At 49.3% G+C, this 19,205-nt stretch overlaps 1 protein-coding gene across 1 annotated transcript; it reads left to right on the top strand.

The window, feature by feature from the left end:
• The first annotated feature begins 10,092 nt into the window (after positions 1-10,092).
• On the top strand, positions 10,093-18,882 carry Iba57 (iron-sulfur cluster assembly factor IBA57). The gene is made up of 3 exons (NM_001108827.1): positions 10,093-10,481; positions 16,732-17,072; positions 17,275-18,882. The coding sequence occupies exons 1-3, from the start codon at positions 10,141-10,143 to the stop codon at positions 17,667-17,669; spliced, it is 1,077 nt and encodes a 358-aa protein (NP_001102297.1). The 5' UTR covers positions 10,093-10,140; the 3' UTR covers positions 17,670-18,882.
• The last annotated feature ends 323 nt before the right edge of the window (positions 18,883-19,205 follow it).

Here is a 19,205-nt window from a genome sequence, read left to right as displayed (position 1 = left end):
TCAGAGCCCTCCTTCTTCACATGAATGCTGGGCTGGGCCTTGTGCACACCGTGTGCTCTAACAGTTTATTGCCTGCAAGGGTGGCTCATTAACTCTGCGTTTTCGAAGGCTCTGCCTCTGGAAGATGATGGCTGACCACCTGGCTCTCCTCCTTTCTTTGTTCTTCCTTCGCCTGAAGCCTCCTGGTGGGCTTTTCCTGTGCCTGCACTTTTCTACCCTATTTCCCACCCAAACGAAGTCCCTGGCATCTGTTCAATTCATCAACACAGAAGCCTCTCAGTTCAGCCCCTAGTTTACATATAGGCCTGAGCCAACTGGCCTCAAGGACTGGGCATAAAAATGGCCCAGTCAGGGGCTGGGGATTTAGCTCAGTGGTAGAGCGCTTACCTAGGAAGCGCAAGGCCCTTGGTTCGGTCCCCAGCTCCGGAAAAAAAAAGAACCAAAAAAAAAAAAAAAAAAAAAAATGGCCCAGTCAAGTCCAGGTCATCAGGCAACTCAATTTCAAGCTCCCTTCCTTGTGGGGAGATGCTTCTCTACCTCAATAAAACTTTGCTTGTTCTTCTGTTGTCCTTGAGATCATTTTGTGTGTGTGTGTGTGAGATTTAATTTTTTTTTTTTTTTTGAGACAGGGTTTCTCTGTGTAATCTTGGTTTATCTTAGAACTCACTCTGTAGATCAGGCTGGCCTCAACCTCAGAGATCTACCTGCCTCCCCAGTGCTGGGATTAAAAGAGTGTACCACACCACTTGGGGTTGTGGCCAGTTTTGAGACAATGAACTTGGGAGCCACTAGCTCAACTTAGGTGGCCTTTGAATTTCTGGGGCTTCAGAACTCTGGGTTAAGCCCACCTGAGTCAGGAAATGGGCTTTGTCACGCTCAAAGGTTCCCATAGCACTGGGAGACACAGAGTTCCCACTGTGGGGAGTCTGGAGGCAGAATAGCCTGTGTTGGGGAAATCGCTGTTTAATCAGTTAGACAGAGAATACAGTCTGCAGCTCCGAACTGCAGCTTCTGGGAATTCTGTTTCTCTGGACGTGCCTGGCTAATAGCAGCTGCCTGGAAGCACACGGGACTCTATTTTGCAGGTAGGTCAGCTTCCTTGGCCTCCATAATGGGCACCTTGTTTATAGAGTTGGGGTCTGCCACAGGCATGGGGCTACATGCTGAGGGCCGAAGTGCTGTGCACTCTGATGCCCTTCTTCTTGGCTTTTAGACACCATCTTTCCCATTGTGACCACATCTGATCACTCTATAGATGGTTGTGAGCCACCATGTGGTTGCTGGGACTTGAACTCAGGACCTCTGGAAGAGCAGTCAGTGCCGTCAACCACTGAGCCATCTCTCCAGCCTGGAAGAAACTTTTTGAGACAGGGTTTCAGTTTGAGGCAGGAGGGTCAGAAGACTGAGGATAGCCTGAGCTACAGTCTCCCAGTATGTGCTATGATGCCCAGTTCCTTCTTAACTTCTTTTGAGGCCCTGTCTCCAAATACAAACACACATCAGTTCATGGAGTTTAGGATGTCAACAAACAATTCTTCCCATGTCCCAGATGAATGTTCTGTGTCCATGCAAGGACATTTGGCAATAATGACTTAGATTCTGATGTCCCACCTTCTCAGTCAGAGTGTCCCTGAATTTGGGTCTCCCTTCTCCCCGGGGACATTAGCCACCAGTCCACAAGGATGAAGGGAGCAGAGTTGACCAATAGGATTTTGCACAGCCCATGAGTCCGAATGGAAATGACATCATTCTGGGATCAGCTCTGGGGAGACAGATCAACTTTAATCCAGATGAATCAAGGTCTGTGGTCTTGGGTGAGTGGATAGGAATACCCCGGGGTGGACAAAGGTCATTGGCTAAAGGCTAAGGTAACTGATGTAGCTCATTAGCATGGGGAGACATTTCAGGAATCTCAGCTGCTTGCTGAATGGGTCTTACCAGGAGAAGGGAAGCTGAATCTCACCAAGGCTGCATATGTACGTGATATACTGCATATGTATGTGATATACTGCATATGTACGTGATATACTGCAGGCTGAAGGTATAGGGGTTTTGAGATTCCCCAGACAAGGCCACAGGAGAAGCCCTGCTAGTAGAGGGAGTCCGCCGTTTTGTACTGAGCTCAGGGCTTCCCAGTAATGTCAGACTTTGCCTTCAGTTAGCAGGGCAATACTGGACTACTCTGACTAGGACCCAACCTCTGTGCCATCCACAAGTCCAACCTACAAGACCAGCTTCTTGACAGCGTGAACGTCACCACAGTCCCATGTCTGACGTTTCCTGTCCACCCCAGATAAAGATGGTGGCAACAAACTAAAGGCTCTGTGCAGATCCAGGTTGGTGGGAAAAAAAATGGGTTTATTATTGTTACTTCAGGAACATGGGTAATTCCACAGGCAGCTACATTGCCAGGAAGTTCCTTGGGCAATTCGAGGATATCTAAACCCCTGGGGAATCCCACATGCAGTATGAATGATTCACAAAAATGCTGTAGGGAGCCCCCTGGGTGACTGGCAAGTAGCTACCCTTTGAAGAATTCCCCCCTCTCCAACTCCCCAGGATCCTTCTACTCCCTGTATAACCTTGGAAAGGGGCCAGACCTAGTAAGGAGATCTTGATAGCCCTGTGAGCCCCAAGAGCCCCCTGCTCCTCCCACCAAAGAATGCTAATGGGGTGATCTTATGAGGATCCCGCCCAAGTGGGTGAGTGATCACAGTTGCTCTGGGTCAGGATGGCATTGTCATGTCCTATATGGAAGAAACAGTTACACACTTGCCTGAGTTCTGAGCCCCGAGATGGGTTATGGCCTCTCACTGTTGCGTGAGACCTAAAATGCTCAACTCTTTAATTTCCAGAGGCTGAAGCTACCCAACTACTAACCTAGCACTTACTAATTTATTAATCAATCAGCTCATGCCTCGGTTTCTCCCTCTGTCTGGGATAAGCACAGGCTCTAGGCCCCACTGGACTCTCCTGACCAATGCTTATTACTACCCTCCTCCCTCCCCACTTTCTGGTCCCTGAGCAGGCCTGTGGTCTGGCTAGAGGACCCACCCTTATTCCACACTGTATGGCAGCCATGCCTTGCTGGCACAGGATCAATTGGGAACTGCCTCTGTCTCATCACCATCCGTTTCTACAGTCTTAGCCAACTGGCTGCTGCCCATGAGAGTTCATGGAGGACCAGGGTGGAGAGGGAGGCATGTTCAGAGACACCCCCAGAATAGGGGCAGTTCACTTCTTCCTCTGGGAAAAGAAGAAGCCTAAGAGGAGAAACACAGGAAACTACTTCCATCCTGGGAAGTGGGGCCTGGGACCCCACCTGGCCAAGTTTCCAGCTCTCCCACCCCTCCTGACGGCCATAGAACCTGGGCCTATGAGAGATATTGGTGAGAGCACATGTTGCAGCTGGGCTCTGAGGCCAGGATAGGCCCCTCAGTTCCCTGGAGCTTTCAGGGGCCATTCCATTGTCCCTTCCTCATGGAAGCAGGATAGCAGTCCAGGTGCCAGCCTTGTGGAGGCTGAGCATGGAGCCATCACTTTGAGGTAAGAAGTCCAGAAAGTTTCCCAGGTAGAGTTTGTAGCCATCACCAACATAACTCAGGAGACAAGTTCCGCGTAGTTTCACTGGGGTCATGTACGTGGCGCTGGCCATGGCTGCTAGCCAGGGTGGGCATGGAGGGAGTTTTGTGGTGACTCTAGCCAGGGCACTGGGGTACTGGGTAGATTTCTTGCTTGCCCTTCCTGCCCTCCCTGTATGGGTGGGAAGTCCATTCATTCCTCTTGTGCGGGCCAGGGACAAATTGATGTAAGGCCTGAGGAATGTGACCCTTGTAACCCGGAGGGTGTTGCCCCCAACCAGTGTTGTCCTGTTCTGTCCTCCCCCAGGCAGGCAGGGGTTGCTGGGTCACCCTCAGGCCGAGGGAAGAGGAAGTCATGGTCTTCCAGGAGCACACATTCCAGCTGCAGGGTGGGTAAATTAGGAAGCTTGCAGCCCGGGGGGACTAAGTGTTGGAGCCCATTACAGGGGGACCTGCCTGGACCTTGATCAGAAAATATTACTCATGGTAGTTAAGGTGATGGTTGATGTTAAAGTGGTTGTCCAACACAGGGCAGGGCCACCGGGGATCCAGGGCCTTACAGGATTTGAGGTAGACAGGAAGGCCTTGAAGTTCCAGGGTAGGGCCTGAGCCCTGATCTTAGCCAGGGGATACATGTTCAGCTCTGCCCCTCCTTTCCTTTTGGGAAAGCATACATTGGCTTTGAACTTGCTATATAGATGAGGATGCCTTTGAACTCTGGATCCTTCTGATTGTGCCTCCCAAGCGCTGGGACTAGAGGCAGGCACGTTGTCCTGCTTGGTCAGGCCTGTTGGCAGATTCTGCCTGGGATCACTTGTTTTACTCAATGACGTCTGAGCTGCTGGCCGAGGTTTAGGGATTTGTCAGTGAGCTGCATGAAGATCCTCTCTCTGCTTGGCCAAACTGTGATCTCCGACTGTGCCTAGCCTTGTGAAAATCAAGCCTTAGAAAGAACCTGGCCTAGGCAGTTTACTGGGAATCCCCACCCTGAATACTGAGTGCCACAGTTAAAGGACTAGATCCTTCTCCCCTAGTCTGAGGGGCCATATGCTTACCTGGCTCACTTCCAGCAGGGACCTGTTAGGTGGCCTGGCTAGAGTCCCCCTCATCCGTCACCATCTGCCCTGCTCCTGTAAATTCCCACTGTCAGGTTGTATTTGGGGTGAGGACTGAGTTTTTTCCTGATGACAAGGCCTTACTGTTGTGGTTCTAATCATCACTGCCCTTATCTCTAAGGTCTTTAAAAAAAAAAAAAAAAGAATTGCGTGTACGTGTGTGTGCATGTGTGAGTGCTTATGGATGTATATGTGTGCATTCAGGGTCCAGAAGAGGGTGTCAGATTCCTCCAAGCTGGAGTTACAGATTGATTGCAGGATGCCTGGTTTGTTAAATGGATGCTCAGGATCCGAATTCTGGTCCTCATGTTTATGCGGCAAGTGCTCTAAACCCCAGAGCCATCTCTTCGGGTTCATTAGCACTTCTTTACCCTAGCAACTACCTGGGTAGTCTTTTCTTTAGGCTGGACCGGATGGCGCTTGCCTTTAATCACAGCACTCGGAAGGCAGACATAGGCAGATTTTTGTGACTTGGGGGCAAGCCTGTTCTACGTATGGAGTTTCAGGCCACCCAGAGTTACACAGTGAAACCTGTTCCAAAAAATATTCCTTTATTATCTACATGAAAGTCACACCTGCCTGGAGTTCTATAAATGAGGACATTTTCAAGTCTTTGATTCGTTGTGTGAGGAGTGGAGTACTTAAGAGAAACAAGTTACACTCCCAGAGACTGACACGGTGGGACTGACTTGAGCAGGTTTCTTACAGAAGATTGCTGGAGCCACCCTGAAGCTAGCTAGGTGACCCATAGCAGGGGAAATGGGCCTAGTAGAGAGGCCACTTGTTTGGGGTGCAGCATCTGACCAGGGGTCAGGGTTGTTTCTCTTTGAAGAAGTGTCTATAGGCAGTGGCTACAGCTTCGTGTACTGCAGTTCCCACCACATTCCCCTTGGGTTCAGTCAGGAGGAAACAACACAACAGCTCTCAGGAGGATTCAGTCATGTCTAGGCTTGTCACAAATATGGACAGAATTGTGAGGCCTGCCCTTGTCCCCAGGAGACACTTGAGCAGCTGATGTTCCCGGAAAGATCAGCAGCGGTAGTAAGAGTTGGCAGAGCTGGCTGAATAAGGCAGGGTACAGCCTGTGGGCGGCCGTGCAAATGGAAGTGATCATAGGCTTATTTACCATCCGATCACAGTCCTACAGGCTGAAATGTGGAGACGGGACATACACGACATAGGCTGAATGTTCCTACCCCAGCTGGACTAGCAGCCTAAGTGCCCTTGGTGTTCAGAGGCTTGAGGTGAACGGCCGGACCTTTGATGTAAATCTTGGCTGATACAGGACAGCCAAGTTTTGCTGCACGTATGCTTTCCACGAAATTGATATTCATCTTAAATGGAGGCTGCTGATGGCACAATTGCTCACATAGCACCATAGATCCATAGTTATTTAATTGTTTTTTTTTAATTTACTGTTATTTTCAAGACAGGGTTTCTGTGTAGCCCTGGCTGTCCTGGAAACCCCTCTGTAGAGCAGGCTAGCCTCGGACTCACAGAGATCCCCCTGCCTGTGCCTCCCAAGTGCTGGGATTAAAGGCGTGTACCACCACTGCCTGGCTTGTTTGTTTGTTTGTTTATTTAAAGACAAGGGTCTCACTGTGTAGCCCTGACCTGCCTGGAACTTGCTGTTTAGCAAGCAGGCTAGCTTCAAAATTACAGTGATCCCCTTGCCTCTGCCTCTGCCTCCTGTGTGCGGATTAAAGGTGTGCACCACCACTCCTTCCTTGAGAGATGGAGAGTTGACTCAGAAGTTAAGAGCACCCATTACTCTTGCAAAGGATCAGAGTTCTGTTCCTAGCACCTAGGTGGGGGCTCGCAACCACCCCTCAGTGCCAATCATAAGAGTCACCATTTTCTGACTTCAGTGGGCACTAGGCATGGACATGGTGTGCAAACATACAAACAAAATAATAAATACATCTAAAAAGGGTTGTGTAAACCGTTTCTACTTCTCATCATGCAGTGCTGGTGCAACCTTTTGCCCTGGTGTGGTAGGTGAAGGAAAAAAAAGAAAGTAAAAAGAAAAGGTCATGAAGTGGTCTGGGTTTCAGCCCTAGATGGATGAAAGACAAAAGGAAGGGTGTGACTGCTCCTAGGTATGGTTTATTGTACATAAAAGAGAGCATAGCCAGAGGCAGGGACATCTGGGAGAGTCCAGACGAGCAGGGCCTTGTGAGGAGAGAGTGCAAGGGAGACGGGAGAGCCAGACCAAGAGACCAGGAAGGTGATAGAAAAGGTCCAGGTAAGCAAAATGGCTGGATTACATAGGGAAGGGCCTTTGGGGAAAGAGTAGTGGGGCAGGAGATGTCAGCCATACCCTGTAACAGGTAGGGACCGAGGGATACAAGGAAAAGCTCAGGTCTGCTTTGATCCATCAGTGAGCATCTCAGTAAGCCATTTGTCCCAGGTTTGAGACTTAACAGTAGGAGCCTCTGAGGACTGTGGAAAAGAAATACAGAACATTGCCACAGGGTAAGCAATGCCCTTGCATATATACAAACCTGACTACATCCCTCTCCCCCATTTCGTTAGCATTTCTAGAGACCTTGAAGGAAAGGCAGGAAGGCCACCTTGTGGCTGATCTTTTGCCAAGCTTCTGGGAGATCTTGCTACATTTGAGTGGCCTTCCTTTCCTCCATATCTAAGCCATCATTAGAAATCCACCTTAAGGTTTTAAAATAACCAGTAAAATTATAAGTTACCATATGTGGAAGACAAAGAAGCAAAAGCCATTTAAAAAGTCCTCTTGTCACTTAAAAAAAAACAACAACCCCCCCTCGAAAAGCCAACCCCCCAAAAAAAACCCACAAAAAAAACAACCCAAGATTTTCACTGAGGCTGCTGGAATAATCAAAAAACTATTTTTGAAAAGTCTCGGTATCCTGTCTCTTTGTTCAGAATCCCACAACACTGGGATCCAAGAGACTGGAATCAAGTGTGCTTTGAAGTCAGGCCTGAGCTGTTAACATTTTGAACTTAGACTGGGGTCCAGCACTAAGCATGTTTTCTCCCTTTCCTTCTTTTAATCTGTCTGGATTCCGGCCAAAGCCTGATAAACATGTTTCTCCCGAGACTCTGGGCTGGCTTTCTGTGTCTGTGACCTTCGTTTAAACAAAAGGCACGACTCTGTTCCCTAAGCAGCTCAAGGAACGTGCAGCTCGCCTATTGACTTTTTATTTCTATCAGGGTTCCTGTTGCTATGACAAAATATTACGACTGAAAACACAAGTTGCAGAGGAAAAGGGTCACTGGGCTTCTACTTCCACCTTGTAATCCATCATTCAAGGAAGTCAGGGAGGGACTCAAACACGGGGCAGGGCCGATGCAGAAGCCGTGGAGGGGAGTCCTGCTCACTGGCTTGCTCAAAAGCTTGGTTTGTTCAGCCTGCTTCCTTATAGAATCCAGGACCACCAGCCCAGGGATGGCCCCACCCACCATGAGCCGGGACTTCCTCATCAATCACTAATTAAGAAAATGCCACCCAGGCTTGCCTGAAGCCAGATCTTATGGAGGCATTTTCTTAAGGTTCCTTCCTCTCAGATAACTTTAGCCTATGTCAAGTTGACATAAAAAACTATCCAATACATCTATTCTCTTAGTTGGTTTTCTCTCAATTGCTCATTTTCTTCTCCCCTACCCACAAGACGGGGTTTATTTGTACAGCCCTGGCTGTTCTGGAACTAGCTCTGTAGACTAGCCAGGTCTCTCAGAGATCATCCTGCCTCTGCCCACTCAGTGGTGGTGTTAAAAGTATGCACCACTATCGCCAAGCTCCAAGTTCATTTCTAAATTCTATTTTTTAAAGATTTATTTGTTATATACACTGTAGCTGTCTTCAGACACACCAGAAGAGGGCATCAGAACTCATTACAAACGGTTATGAGTCAACATGTGGTTGCTGGGATTTGAACTCAGGACCTCTGTAAGAGCAGTCAGTGCTCTTAACGACTACTGAGCCATCTCTCCAGCCCCCTCTAAATTCTATTGTTAACAAGATTAAGAACACACAAAAGGGAAGTCCAGTTTCCTTGGTAGTAATATGATCCAGTATGCCCAAAAAACAAGAACAGGGTTTCAAAGAGACATTCATATAGTCATTTTCATAGCAGCATTATTCCTGCTCCAAGAATCGGAGACCTCCCAAGTGCCCACTGCCAGCCCAGTGCATAAGGGAAAGGTAGGAATTCACATAATGAATTACAATTCTTAAAAAGGGAAGGAAATTCTGATACGTGTTACAGTGAGGATGGATGCTCCATGAAGAGAGCCAGGTGCAAGAGGCAGGCACCGAAGGTCCTCAGAGGCTTCCAACACACGAGGGCAGAAAGAGAACTGTAGGCACCAGGGACTGGTGTGTTCTGGGAGGAGTCAATACAGACATGAGAAAAGTTCTGGAGCTGGATGATTAGCGAGGGCTGTGCAGCCATTTGACCAAAGCTGATCTGAATGCACTAAAAGTGGTCTCGCTGGTCTGTTTTCAACTTGTCACAAACCTAGAGCTATCTGGGAAGAGTGACTCTTCAGAAAATGTCTCCATAAGTTTGGACTGATGTGAGAGGGCCCGGCTCACTGTGGACAGGTGTTCCTGATTTGTATCAGAAAGCCGGCTGAAAAAGTCCTAAGAATCAGGACAGTAAGAAGCTTCTTCCAGGGCTTCTGCTTCAGTTCCTGCCCTGAGTTCTCTCAGTAAGTGGGTGTGACTTGAGTGTTTTCAGATGACGTGAACCCCTTTTCTCCCCAAGTTGCTCTTTATTACAGCAATAACAAAGTAACAGTGGTAAAGATGGTAAATTTTATACTGTCCGTATTTGACCATGAACAAATGTCCAATTTTTCCCCCTCCTTTTCTCTGGGCAGTACTGGTGATGGGAACCATGGCTTTCTGCCTGTTAGGAAATGCTCTTCCATTGAGCTATCTCCAGCACTCTCGCTTTTTTTTTTTTTTTTTTGGTTCTTCTTTTCGGAGCTGGGGACCGAACCCAGGGCCTTGCGCTTCCTAGGTAAGCGCTCTACCACTGAGCTAAATCCCCAGCCCCGCTTTTTTTTTTTTTTTTTTTTTTTTCTTTTTTCGGAGCTGGGGGCCGAACCCAGGCTCTACCGCTGGCTGAGCTAAATCCCCAACCCTCGCTTTTTATTTGGAGACAGGATTTTAATTTGCCCAGGCAGGTCTTGAACACGCATCCTCCCGCCTCTGCCTCCTGAGAGGCTGGCTGGGATTACACACTAGGACCAACATAAAATGGCAAATTTTATGTTTATGTATTTAACCACAACCACAAAGGGTTTGAACGGGAGCCAACTAAGGAAAAGGTCGTCGGGTGGCTCTATCTGGGCTTGCGCACCCATCGGCTAGCTGAGGCCCCGCCTACTTCCCCCCACGCACGCGCGTAGCCCGCCGCCGCCGGGGGCAGCTGTGGTGCCCGCCTTCACTAGCGCCCAAGATGGCAGCGGTGGCGCTGCTTCGGGGAGCGGCTGCGGGGCGCAAAAGCCCGGCATGGCAGTGGCGGCCGAGCGGGACCACGAGACACTGCCCAGTCCGTGGTTCCGGCCTTTTCCGCGGCAACTCCACGGATAGTGTAGCCTGGACTTGCTTCCGGCTGGATGGGCGCGCCTTAATGCGCGTGCGCGGCCCGGACGCTTCACCCTTCCTGTTGGGACTATTGACCAATGAGCTGCCGCTTTCGGGGCCTCCGGCCGGCGCGACTCAGCCCTCTGCGCGTGCGGCCTATGCCCATTTCCTAAATGTGCAGGGGCGCACGCTCTATGACGTCATTGTGTATGGGTGAGCTTTGGGCTGCAGGGCGGGGTAATAGGAACGTTAAAGTGTTGTGGGAGAAGATTAATCAGGAATCCCATGAAGGATGTCCAGGATAAGATTTCTAGGGAATGCTGGCCAGACACCTTTGGGAAGAGGCTTAATTAGAAGACTCTGAAAATGACTTTCTGAGGAGGACATTGTAGACTTAGGGAAAGGGTCACCTAGAGGCGGATCTCCCATGAAAGGCATCCAGGTTGGGCTAGTTACTTGCACGGATCCCCAGCCAGTCAAGTCAGAAACTGCTATACAGTGGCTTCTGGAGTTAAGCATTTTCAAGATAGGGGCTTCAGTCTTGTCCCTCCCTCCTCACTTCTTGGAAAGATTTCATTGGTCCTTGGGGCTTTATTTAAAGAGCCACTCTGTTCACAGTTACAGATTGTACTAGTGTTCTGAGAATCCAGTTTCCCCCTTACTTCCGGTTCCTCATTGCCGTGCCAGCTGTTTGCCTGTATGATCTCATCTATGCAGACCTGACTGTGACTGTAAATAGCGTTTGCTGGCCAGCCTGGGCAGGGCCTGTTTCCATAGCATTGAGTCTTCAGTTGCTCACTTTTACAGGACGTAAGTCCTGAAATCTCAGCACCATCTAGCAGGCATGTGAAGACCCACCCTCCCTAGCCTGTCCCTGGGCTGTTCCTCCTTGACTCCTACTAGTCTGAGCTACTCAGTGTCTTTCTAACATGGGTTTTGGTGAGCCTCTTCAGTAACCCCCTAGATGCTCAGAGTGGGAGTATATGGAGAATCCTCATAATTGGAGAATAATTCCTGAACCCCTGAGGGTGGCTGTTCCAGGATGAAAGTGAGAATTGGCAGCCATGATAGCATTATCCAGTAGCTGTCAGCATGCTGTAGGCGAAATCTAGAGTGTCTGTCTCCAGGTGCTAAAAGGCCATGGTGATGTGCTTTCTACACTTGATCTTTGCCAAAAGGCCAAGAAGCGATGTGATGTGCTTTCTTTCTTTTTTTAAAAAGATTTATTTATTTCATGTATGTGAGTACACTGTTGCTGTCTTCAGACACACCAGAAGAGGGCATCGGATCCCATTGCAGATGGCTGTGAGCCACCATGTGGTTGCTGGGAATTGAACTCAGGACCTCTGGAAGAGCAGTCAGTGCTCTTAACTGCTGAGCCATCTCTCCAGCTAGCTAGAGGCTTGCTTGCTTCCTTCCTTCCTTCCTTCCTTTCTTCCTTTCTTCCTTCCTTTCTTTCTTTCTTTCTTTCTTTCTTTCTTTCTTTCTTTCTTTCTTTCTTTCTTTCTTTCTTTCTTTCTTTCTTTCTTTCTTTCTTCTTCCCATTACTTTACTTAGTGAATCTCTGAATCTAGAGAACTAAGTTGGCAAATGACAACCCACGGGCCAGACCCAGTAGGATGCTTTGGTATATAGAGTTCTGTGAGAACCCCGGGGCTGTGTCTTCCAGGCAGTGTTAGTTAGGGCTGCAGTGACTCAGGACCTCAAGCCTAACCAGTCACTGCCCTTTGTAGAAAACATGGATGGACTCTGTACTGGAGGCTTGGATCTGACTGCATTTCCAGGATGCCATCATCTCTGTGTGTGCTGCCAATAGGCAGCTGGGTGTTGCCAGGTGCTAGCCTTTGGTGACTTCCATTCCTCATGATGAGCAGTAGCTGCCAGTCTAGTAGCAGTTGCCCCTAGTGTTGAAGACCCTAAGTGTTTGCAGCCTTGGTCCTACAATGTTTACAGCTCTTGTGGACCTTCTATTGGGATTCCTCCACTCTTGGCAGCAGCCAGTGTTACAGCTCTTGTAGGGCTAAGGAAGTTGAGATTTTTTAGCCATTGATACCAACCATCATCACTGCTCCTCCACACAGGGTCTCAGACCCTTGGCTCTAAAGTTTTGATTGACAGCTCTCTGGAAGTCTTCAGTGACCTGGGCCTGCAGTTTCTCTTCTCTGGCCCTTTGCAATCTTTTATCCTTCTTCAGTCTCAGCTTGCTGTCTCTCTTTATCTGCCATCTTTCTTACTGCCCAGGCTGTTGCCGAACTGCTCAGCTGTTGCCTCAGCTGTCAGACGACTGGCAGTCTTGTCTTCTCTGCAACTTGGCTTGTCCACTGCTCAGCTGCTGCTGCCACTGCCACTGGGGTTCCACTGCCTCTGCTGACCTCTGCTGTCTCCACTGCTACTTTCTCTGTTACCAGCCCAGCCCACACTACTAAAAGCAAGAAAACGGAGAGAAGCCTTTTCTTGGGCCTGCTGCTCCCACACTGGGGCGAAGCTCAGGAGAGTCTCCCCACAGCCTCACTAAGGGAGCCTTCACAGCCAAAAGAACGTTTGAGCCAATCACAGACTTGCCTGTTGGCAACCTTCATAATAACTGAGGATTGTGTTTTGGACAGTTGTAACCCTGTGTCTTTAGCAGTAGTTACAATAATCCCTCTTCTAGGCTACCAGGGAGATGCTGTCCATCTGGCCCAATTGGCAGTGGTTGCAAGATCGTCTAGATTCGCTGAGCCTTGTAATGGCAAAATGTCTGATAAAAACTATTTTAGGGCTAGAGAGATGGCTCAGTGGTTAAGAGCACTGACTGCTCTTCCAGAGGTCCTGAGTTCAATTTTCCAGCAACCACATGGTGGCTCACAACCATCTGTAATGGGATCCAGTGCCCTCTTCTGGTGTGTCTGAAGATAGCTACAGTGTACTGATATATATGAAATAAATAAGTATTAAAAAACAAATTATTTTAACAACCGTGGTGGAAACTGCTGTTAGCAGGGGTGCTCTGCTGCAGTGAAAGTGCTGATATAGGGTCATCTGACTCCCTATTTGACAGTCCTTTTGCTCAGGGCAGCAAGGGAGAGTCCAACACCTGCCAACTATTAAAATGCCCATCCCCAACATCTTTGCTTATTCATAAGAAAATAAACATTGGGCTGCATGCAAGTAGAATGCTAAATAAATGGTAGGACCCAGAGCTATCTGGGGAACAAATCTTTAGGCATGTCTGTGAGGGAGGGAGGTTTGGCTAACTGAGGTGAGAGAGAAGACTTGTCCTGAGTGTGGGTGGCACCATCCCATGGCCTGGGGTCCTGCACTGAGTAAAAAGGAGAATGCAAGCTGAGCTCCAGCATCTAACTATCTCTGCTTCCTGATGCAGATGCAAGGTGATGGGCAGCCTCTAGTTCCTGCCCCTACGCCTTTCCCCAGATAATGGACTGGGCCCTCCAACTGACCTCCAAAAACCACTCATTGTGGCTTCTTTTCAGAACTTGGTTACAGAAGTGAGAAAAGGGACTAATACAAACACTAGTGAGTTTTTGGTTGTTGTTTTTTAAAGGATCTTGTGTAGCTCAGTTTGATCTTGAGTTCCATGTGTAGCAACCCTGAACTCATGATCCTCCAAATACTGGACTAGGTGTGTGCCACCATGCTCAGCTAATAATGATTAAAAAAAAAAAAAAAAAAAAACAAAACTCCAGAGTTTTACAGTGCTCAATACTGCTCCCACCTCAGGGATAGGTGAGTTCCTCTCCTCTGCCGCATGTGTTTATTTCTTTCCTCCTAAGACTTTCATATCTATTTTCCTATTTATCTAGGGCTTTCTGATTCAGTAATTTTTGATATAGGTGTTCCCTGACCTTCCGTGGTTGGATATAGGATCCCCTCCCCCTCTTGTGGTTCCAGGGGTTGAACCCAGGGCTGTGTGCAGACACTCTACCAGAGAGCTGTATCCCTATCATGGATTTAGGGGTTTTTATTTTTACTCTGATGGTACAAAAGCTATAATGCTAAGTTACAGTGTTCAGCAGGTAGGCATATTTAAGGTCCGATGGCGTTGGTAGGGTGAAACTCCATTAGAAGTCGAGGACTCATTCCGGTGTCTTTTCTGATCGTAGCTGTGGAGCTACTGCCCGTGATGTTGTCTTGGACCCTATCCCCTTCCTTGAGGCTGCTGTTCTGTTTTGTATTTCCCAGAATCCTCTCCCCTCAGGGAATCAGCTGCCCTATGAAGGACTTGGATTTGATTTCTTAGGGACTCTTACTCCTTTTCATGTTTTCCTACCTGGCAGAGTTGTACCACAAACTTTTACTAGAAAGCCACTCTTTCCCTGAGCGGCTGGAACCCTTGATTCTCATCCAGTTCAGGATCCCATCTCTCTTCAGCACTTAGGAGAACAGCCACATATGGGTCCCAGGTTGTTTGCTTGGCTGTGGTCATTCTTTGACAGGTACTTTCTCTGCTTTTTTTCCCCTTCGTTTTCTGTCTTTGTCTCTTCCCCCACCTTTGTCTCTATTAATGCCTTTTCATTTCTGAAATTAAATAGCATTTAAAGTTCATTAAAGTATTTATTTACTTGTATATATGTATGCACCTGCTTATGGGTGTGTACACTGTGTGCACATAGTGCCTGTGGAAGCTAGAAGGTATCAGAAACTCTGTAACTAGAGTTACAGTCAGTCGTAAGCTGCACCATGTGGGTACTGGGAACCAAATCCACATGCTATACTATTATGGTATAGCAAATGCTATTACCTGATCAGCCATATTTCCAGCTCCTAATTTATTACTGTTGTTACATGTGTATGTAATGTTGTATGTGTGGGTATGTGTGCATGTCATGATATGCATGGAGACCAGAGGACAACTTTGTAGAGTCCTCTTCAGTCAGATCATGCCTCAGGCTGAATTAAGCAAACTCCTTAATCCACCGAGCCATCTTACTGGCTCTGATATCGGGAATTAAAAAGAAAATGCATGCCTGTTTGTGAAAGCCAGTCATATGTCGTGGTGCTGCTAACACTGTACATTGTTAATTTATTTTTATATTTATTTTTTACTTATTTTATGTTGTGTCCACATGTCATGGTGTACTTGCAGAGGTCAGAAGATATCTTCTGGGAGTTTGGGAGTTCCTTTCACTGTGCCGTTCCCAGCAATCAAACTCAGGTTATCAGTCTTGGCAAGTGTCTTGACTCGGGGAGGCTTCTCACCTGCCCTGCTGGTGTCCTTTTTACTGGCGAGGGTAGCATTGTCTTTACCATGGAGCTAGAGAGGCTGTGAGGTCCTCTTCTGGGTAGGACTGTGGACAGGAGAGCTGCCTTTGTGCAGCCTCAGTCTCTTGTCTGGGCAGTATGCCCTCTTGCTATGTCTGCTTTACTCTGGTGGAGAGGACTTGAGCCTGTCTCGTCTCTCCAATTCCTACAAGCATCAAAACTTTGTTGCATCTGCCTGTGTACAGGTCAGGTCGGGTCTATGAGATCTCAGGCTACAACTGTGTTCCAGACATCCTATGATTAGCACTGAGGAACAGGAAGATCAGAGGAGGAGGCCGAGGCAGGTGCCTGGGTATCCAGTCACCTTCACAGGATCTGTTTCCCAGGTGGTAACTATACACTCTTGGTCTGACTGAGGCCATGTTGGATAGTTGTGGTACCTCCTGCTATATTCAGCCACCTTGGCAGGATGTGTGATGCCCAGGCCTTACCTCCTACTTGTTCCTTTACCCCCATGGCCTCTGAGAAACTGGGGCTCTGCCCTCTGCCCTCTCTCAATCCAGTGGCTGAGATTCTCTATTATAGAGCCTAGGTGGTAGGAGGGGAGGCTGGGTCTACATCAGCCACTGTAGGGCCGCTGGGCTCAGCAGCCACTCAGCTATCCTACCCTTTTTACAGCTGTCACAGCTCCTCTGTCCATGGCTGCTTGGGGCCGCCTGCCTTGCTGGCACAACCACAGTGCTTTGTGGTTCTCAGCTGTGGTGCATGGTTCTGTCTCCATATGAGTTATGCAGGCACAGCCCTATGTGGATCTGGGTGGACTCTCCCATTACACCGTAGGTGTGCATAGTCCCATTAGTACATGCTATAAGCTCAGCTCTGTGTGGACAGGCATTGTTGTGTTGGTTCCCACAGTTCACTTAGCTGCCTGTGGGGACATTCCTCCCGAGGCGTCTCGTGTGGCCGAGGACAGGGTTTTATGCACCTGTCTGCTTTGTGACGAGACTGAGGTTTGCCCCTAGTGTGACAGAGCATACCCGTACATCCGAGGTCATGGCGCTGTACTTTGGCCATCTCCATTTGTGTGTCTGCCCGTGTGGAGGCAGCTCCAGAGGCACAGTCTCATGTCACTGTGGGTATGACTTTTCTTCTGCCATGAGCCTGGATATAGCTCAGGGTCACAGACCACACACTGGAGGGGCAGCCCCATGTGGCTCGTAGGAACTCCTGCCAGTTCTAAGCCTAATTCTATCTCCTGCAGACTCCCAGAGTGTACCGAGGAGGCACCAGGCTTCCTCCTCGAGTGTGACAGCTCTGTGCTGGGCACCCTACAGAAGTACCTCACCATGTACAAGATCCGGCGGAAGGTCGCCGTGGAGCCACACCCGGAGCTCCACGTGTGGGCTGTGCTACCTTGTGCCCCCCAAACCTCTGAGGCTGCACCTCTAGAAGAGAGGGTAGAAGCCACCACCATGCTTATCCGTGACCCCCGGACTGCACGTATGGGGTGGCGGCTTCTCACTCAGGATGGTGGCCCAGCTGTGGTGCCCAGGGGACAGCTTGGGGACCTCCAAGATTATCACATATACCGGTACCAGCAAGGTATGAGTAGGGCAGAGAGGGACAGCTATGCCAGGCTGGTGTTGGGGAGGGGTGGGTGGGGAGGCTCATGGAGGGGAAGGTGGACCCTAGAATGGGCAGAGGGGTTGGTGGAGTTGGCCTGCAGGGCTGGGCTTCATAAATTGCAGCCTGTACTTCTCTCTGGACATGCTGTGCTTATTCTCTTGGTTTTTGAACCCCACAGGCATCCCTGAGGGAGTCTGTGATCTTCCCCCAGGGATGGCCCTACCCCTGGAGTCCAACCTGGTCTTCATGAATGGCGTGAGCTTCACTAAGGGCTGCTACATTGGGCAGGAGCTGACGGCCCGAACCCACCACACAGGTGTCATTCGAAAGCGCCTCTTCCCTGTGAAGCTTGAAGGCCCCCTTCCTGCCAGTGGCATCAGTCCTGGCACCTTAGTGACGGTGACTGCAACAGGCCAGGCAGCGGGCAAGTTCAGGGCTGGCCAGGGACACATAGGACTGGCTTTGCTGCGGTCAGAGACAATCAAGGGTCCTCTCCACATCAAGACCTCGGAGAGCCAACTGGTGGCTGTGACTGCCATGGTGCCAGACTGGTGGCCCACAGCTGCCAAGTAGCTGGATGCTCTGGAGCTCCACTGGCCTTAGAGTTACCAGATGCCTTCGAGCCCTGCCCAAGGTCATCTTCTCTGTGTGCTGTGCCATGTTGGGTGTGAGTTCCTCCTCCTGTGGTGGCCTCCTGGAGCACACCCACGAGGAAAGTTCCGTGTGTTCCAGGCTAGGGATTGGCCGATGCTTCCTAGAGGGTCCCACTCTTGTGGGCCGTCCTCTCTCGAGAAGTCTAACTGAGAGCAGAGTGACCACCTGATGCTGGGAGAGGGACGGGGCTGAGCTCCTGTTTGGACCAGATTTCAGAACGAGACTTGATACAGTCCACACGCCAAGGTCGTGGCCTCGAGGATGAGGCCTATGTTGGGCGCCAGGTCCCTAACCTTGTTTCCCCTTGGAGGAAGGGACTCTGTGTGCCTGCAAGGTTCCTGGGCCGGGCTTGTGTTCTCTTGAAATTCATCTCAGGGCATAGATTGTATAAGTTCTGTGCAGGGTTGGGAGGTTGGATCCCTTGGATTGGGAGATGTGTTCTGTGAGCTGCAGGGACTACATGTTTACTGTCCCAAGAGCTCTTTCGTTCCTCAAAGTGAGCTGCTGTCTTTTGGTATTCCCCTGGAAGCTCTAGGAGGGTTGGAGCCCAGGGCTCAGGTCCATCTGGGAGTGGCTTCTGCTCAGCTAACCTTTTTGCTGGGTTGGGATATCACGATGCTTTTAGTAGGGAGTGACTTGCTGGCCACTGGTGGGGTGGCCTCCCTCTGAACCACTTTCTAACCTTTGTAATGTGAAGTGGGGGTCTCTCCACAAAACCCAAGGACTAGTAAAGTGTGGTGTGCAAACAGCCCTCTTGGAACTCTTGTTTCATTTCGGGCAGGTCTGGTAGAGCAGACCATGAGACAGCTGTCCCTGGAGCCAACCACCAGATGGAAGAATTCCACTACTGCAGCTGTGTATCCCTGGTTGGTCTTGAGCTTGAAATTCTCCTGCCTCAGCTTCATGAGTGCTAGGTTGATAGGCATGCACCACTGTGTTCACAGAAGATGTGTTTTGTTTTATGTTTATGTGTGTGTGTGTGTGTGTGTGTGTGTGTGTGTGTGTGTGTGTGTGTGGATGTCTGGGTGCCTATAAAGAACAAAAGGAGGGTATCACGTACCCTGGAGTTGGACTTACAGGTGGCTCTGAGCTGCTGGATATGCACAATGGGAAACAAACTTGTGTCCCCTGCAAGATCGACAAGTATTCTTTGTTTTTTGGTTTTTTGTTTGTTTGTTTGAGGCAGGGTTTCTCTGTATAGCCTTGGCTATCCTGGAACTCACTCTTTAGACCAGGCTGGCCTTGAACTCACATGGATTTGCCTGTCTCTGCCTTCCGAGTGCTGAGGTTAAAGGCATGCACCACTATGCCTGGCTAGATCCAAAAGGTTTATTTCAGCAGAGTTCTATGGTCCATACTGGGTTGGCAGGAAGTGGGGAGGCCCCTGAGCCTAGGCACAGGCAATGGGTCCTCATGGTTCAGGGGACATCTCTGAAACTGTTTTCTACAGTGACC

The sequence above is a fragment of the Rattus norvegicus genome, chromosome 10 (assembly GCF_036323735.1).
Source record: "Rattus norvegicus strain BN/NHsdMcwi chromosome 10, GRCr8, whole genome shotgun sequence".
Classification (NCBI taxonomy): Eukaryota; Metazoa; Chordata; class Mammalia; order Rodentia; family Muridae; genus Rattus; species Rattus norvegicus.
The sequence above is the reverse complement of the archived record's forward strand: the minus strand, read 5'-3'. Positions and strand labels throughout refer to the sequence as shown.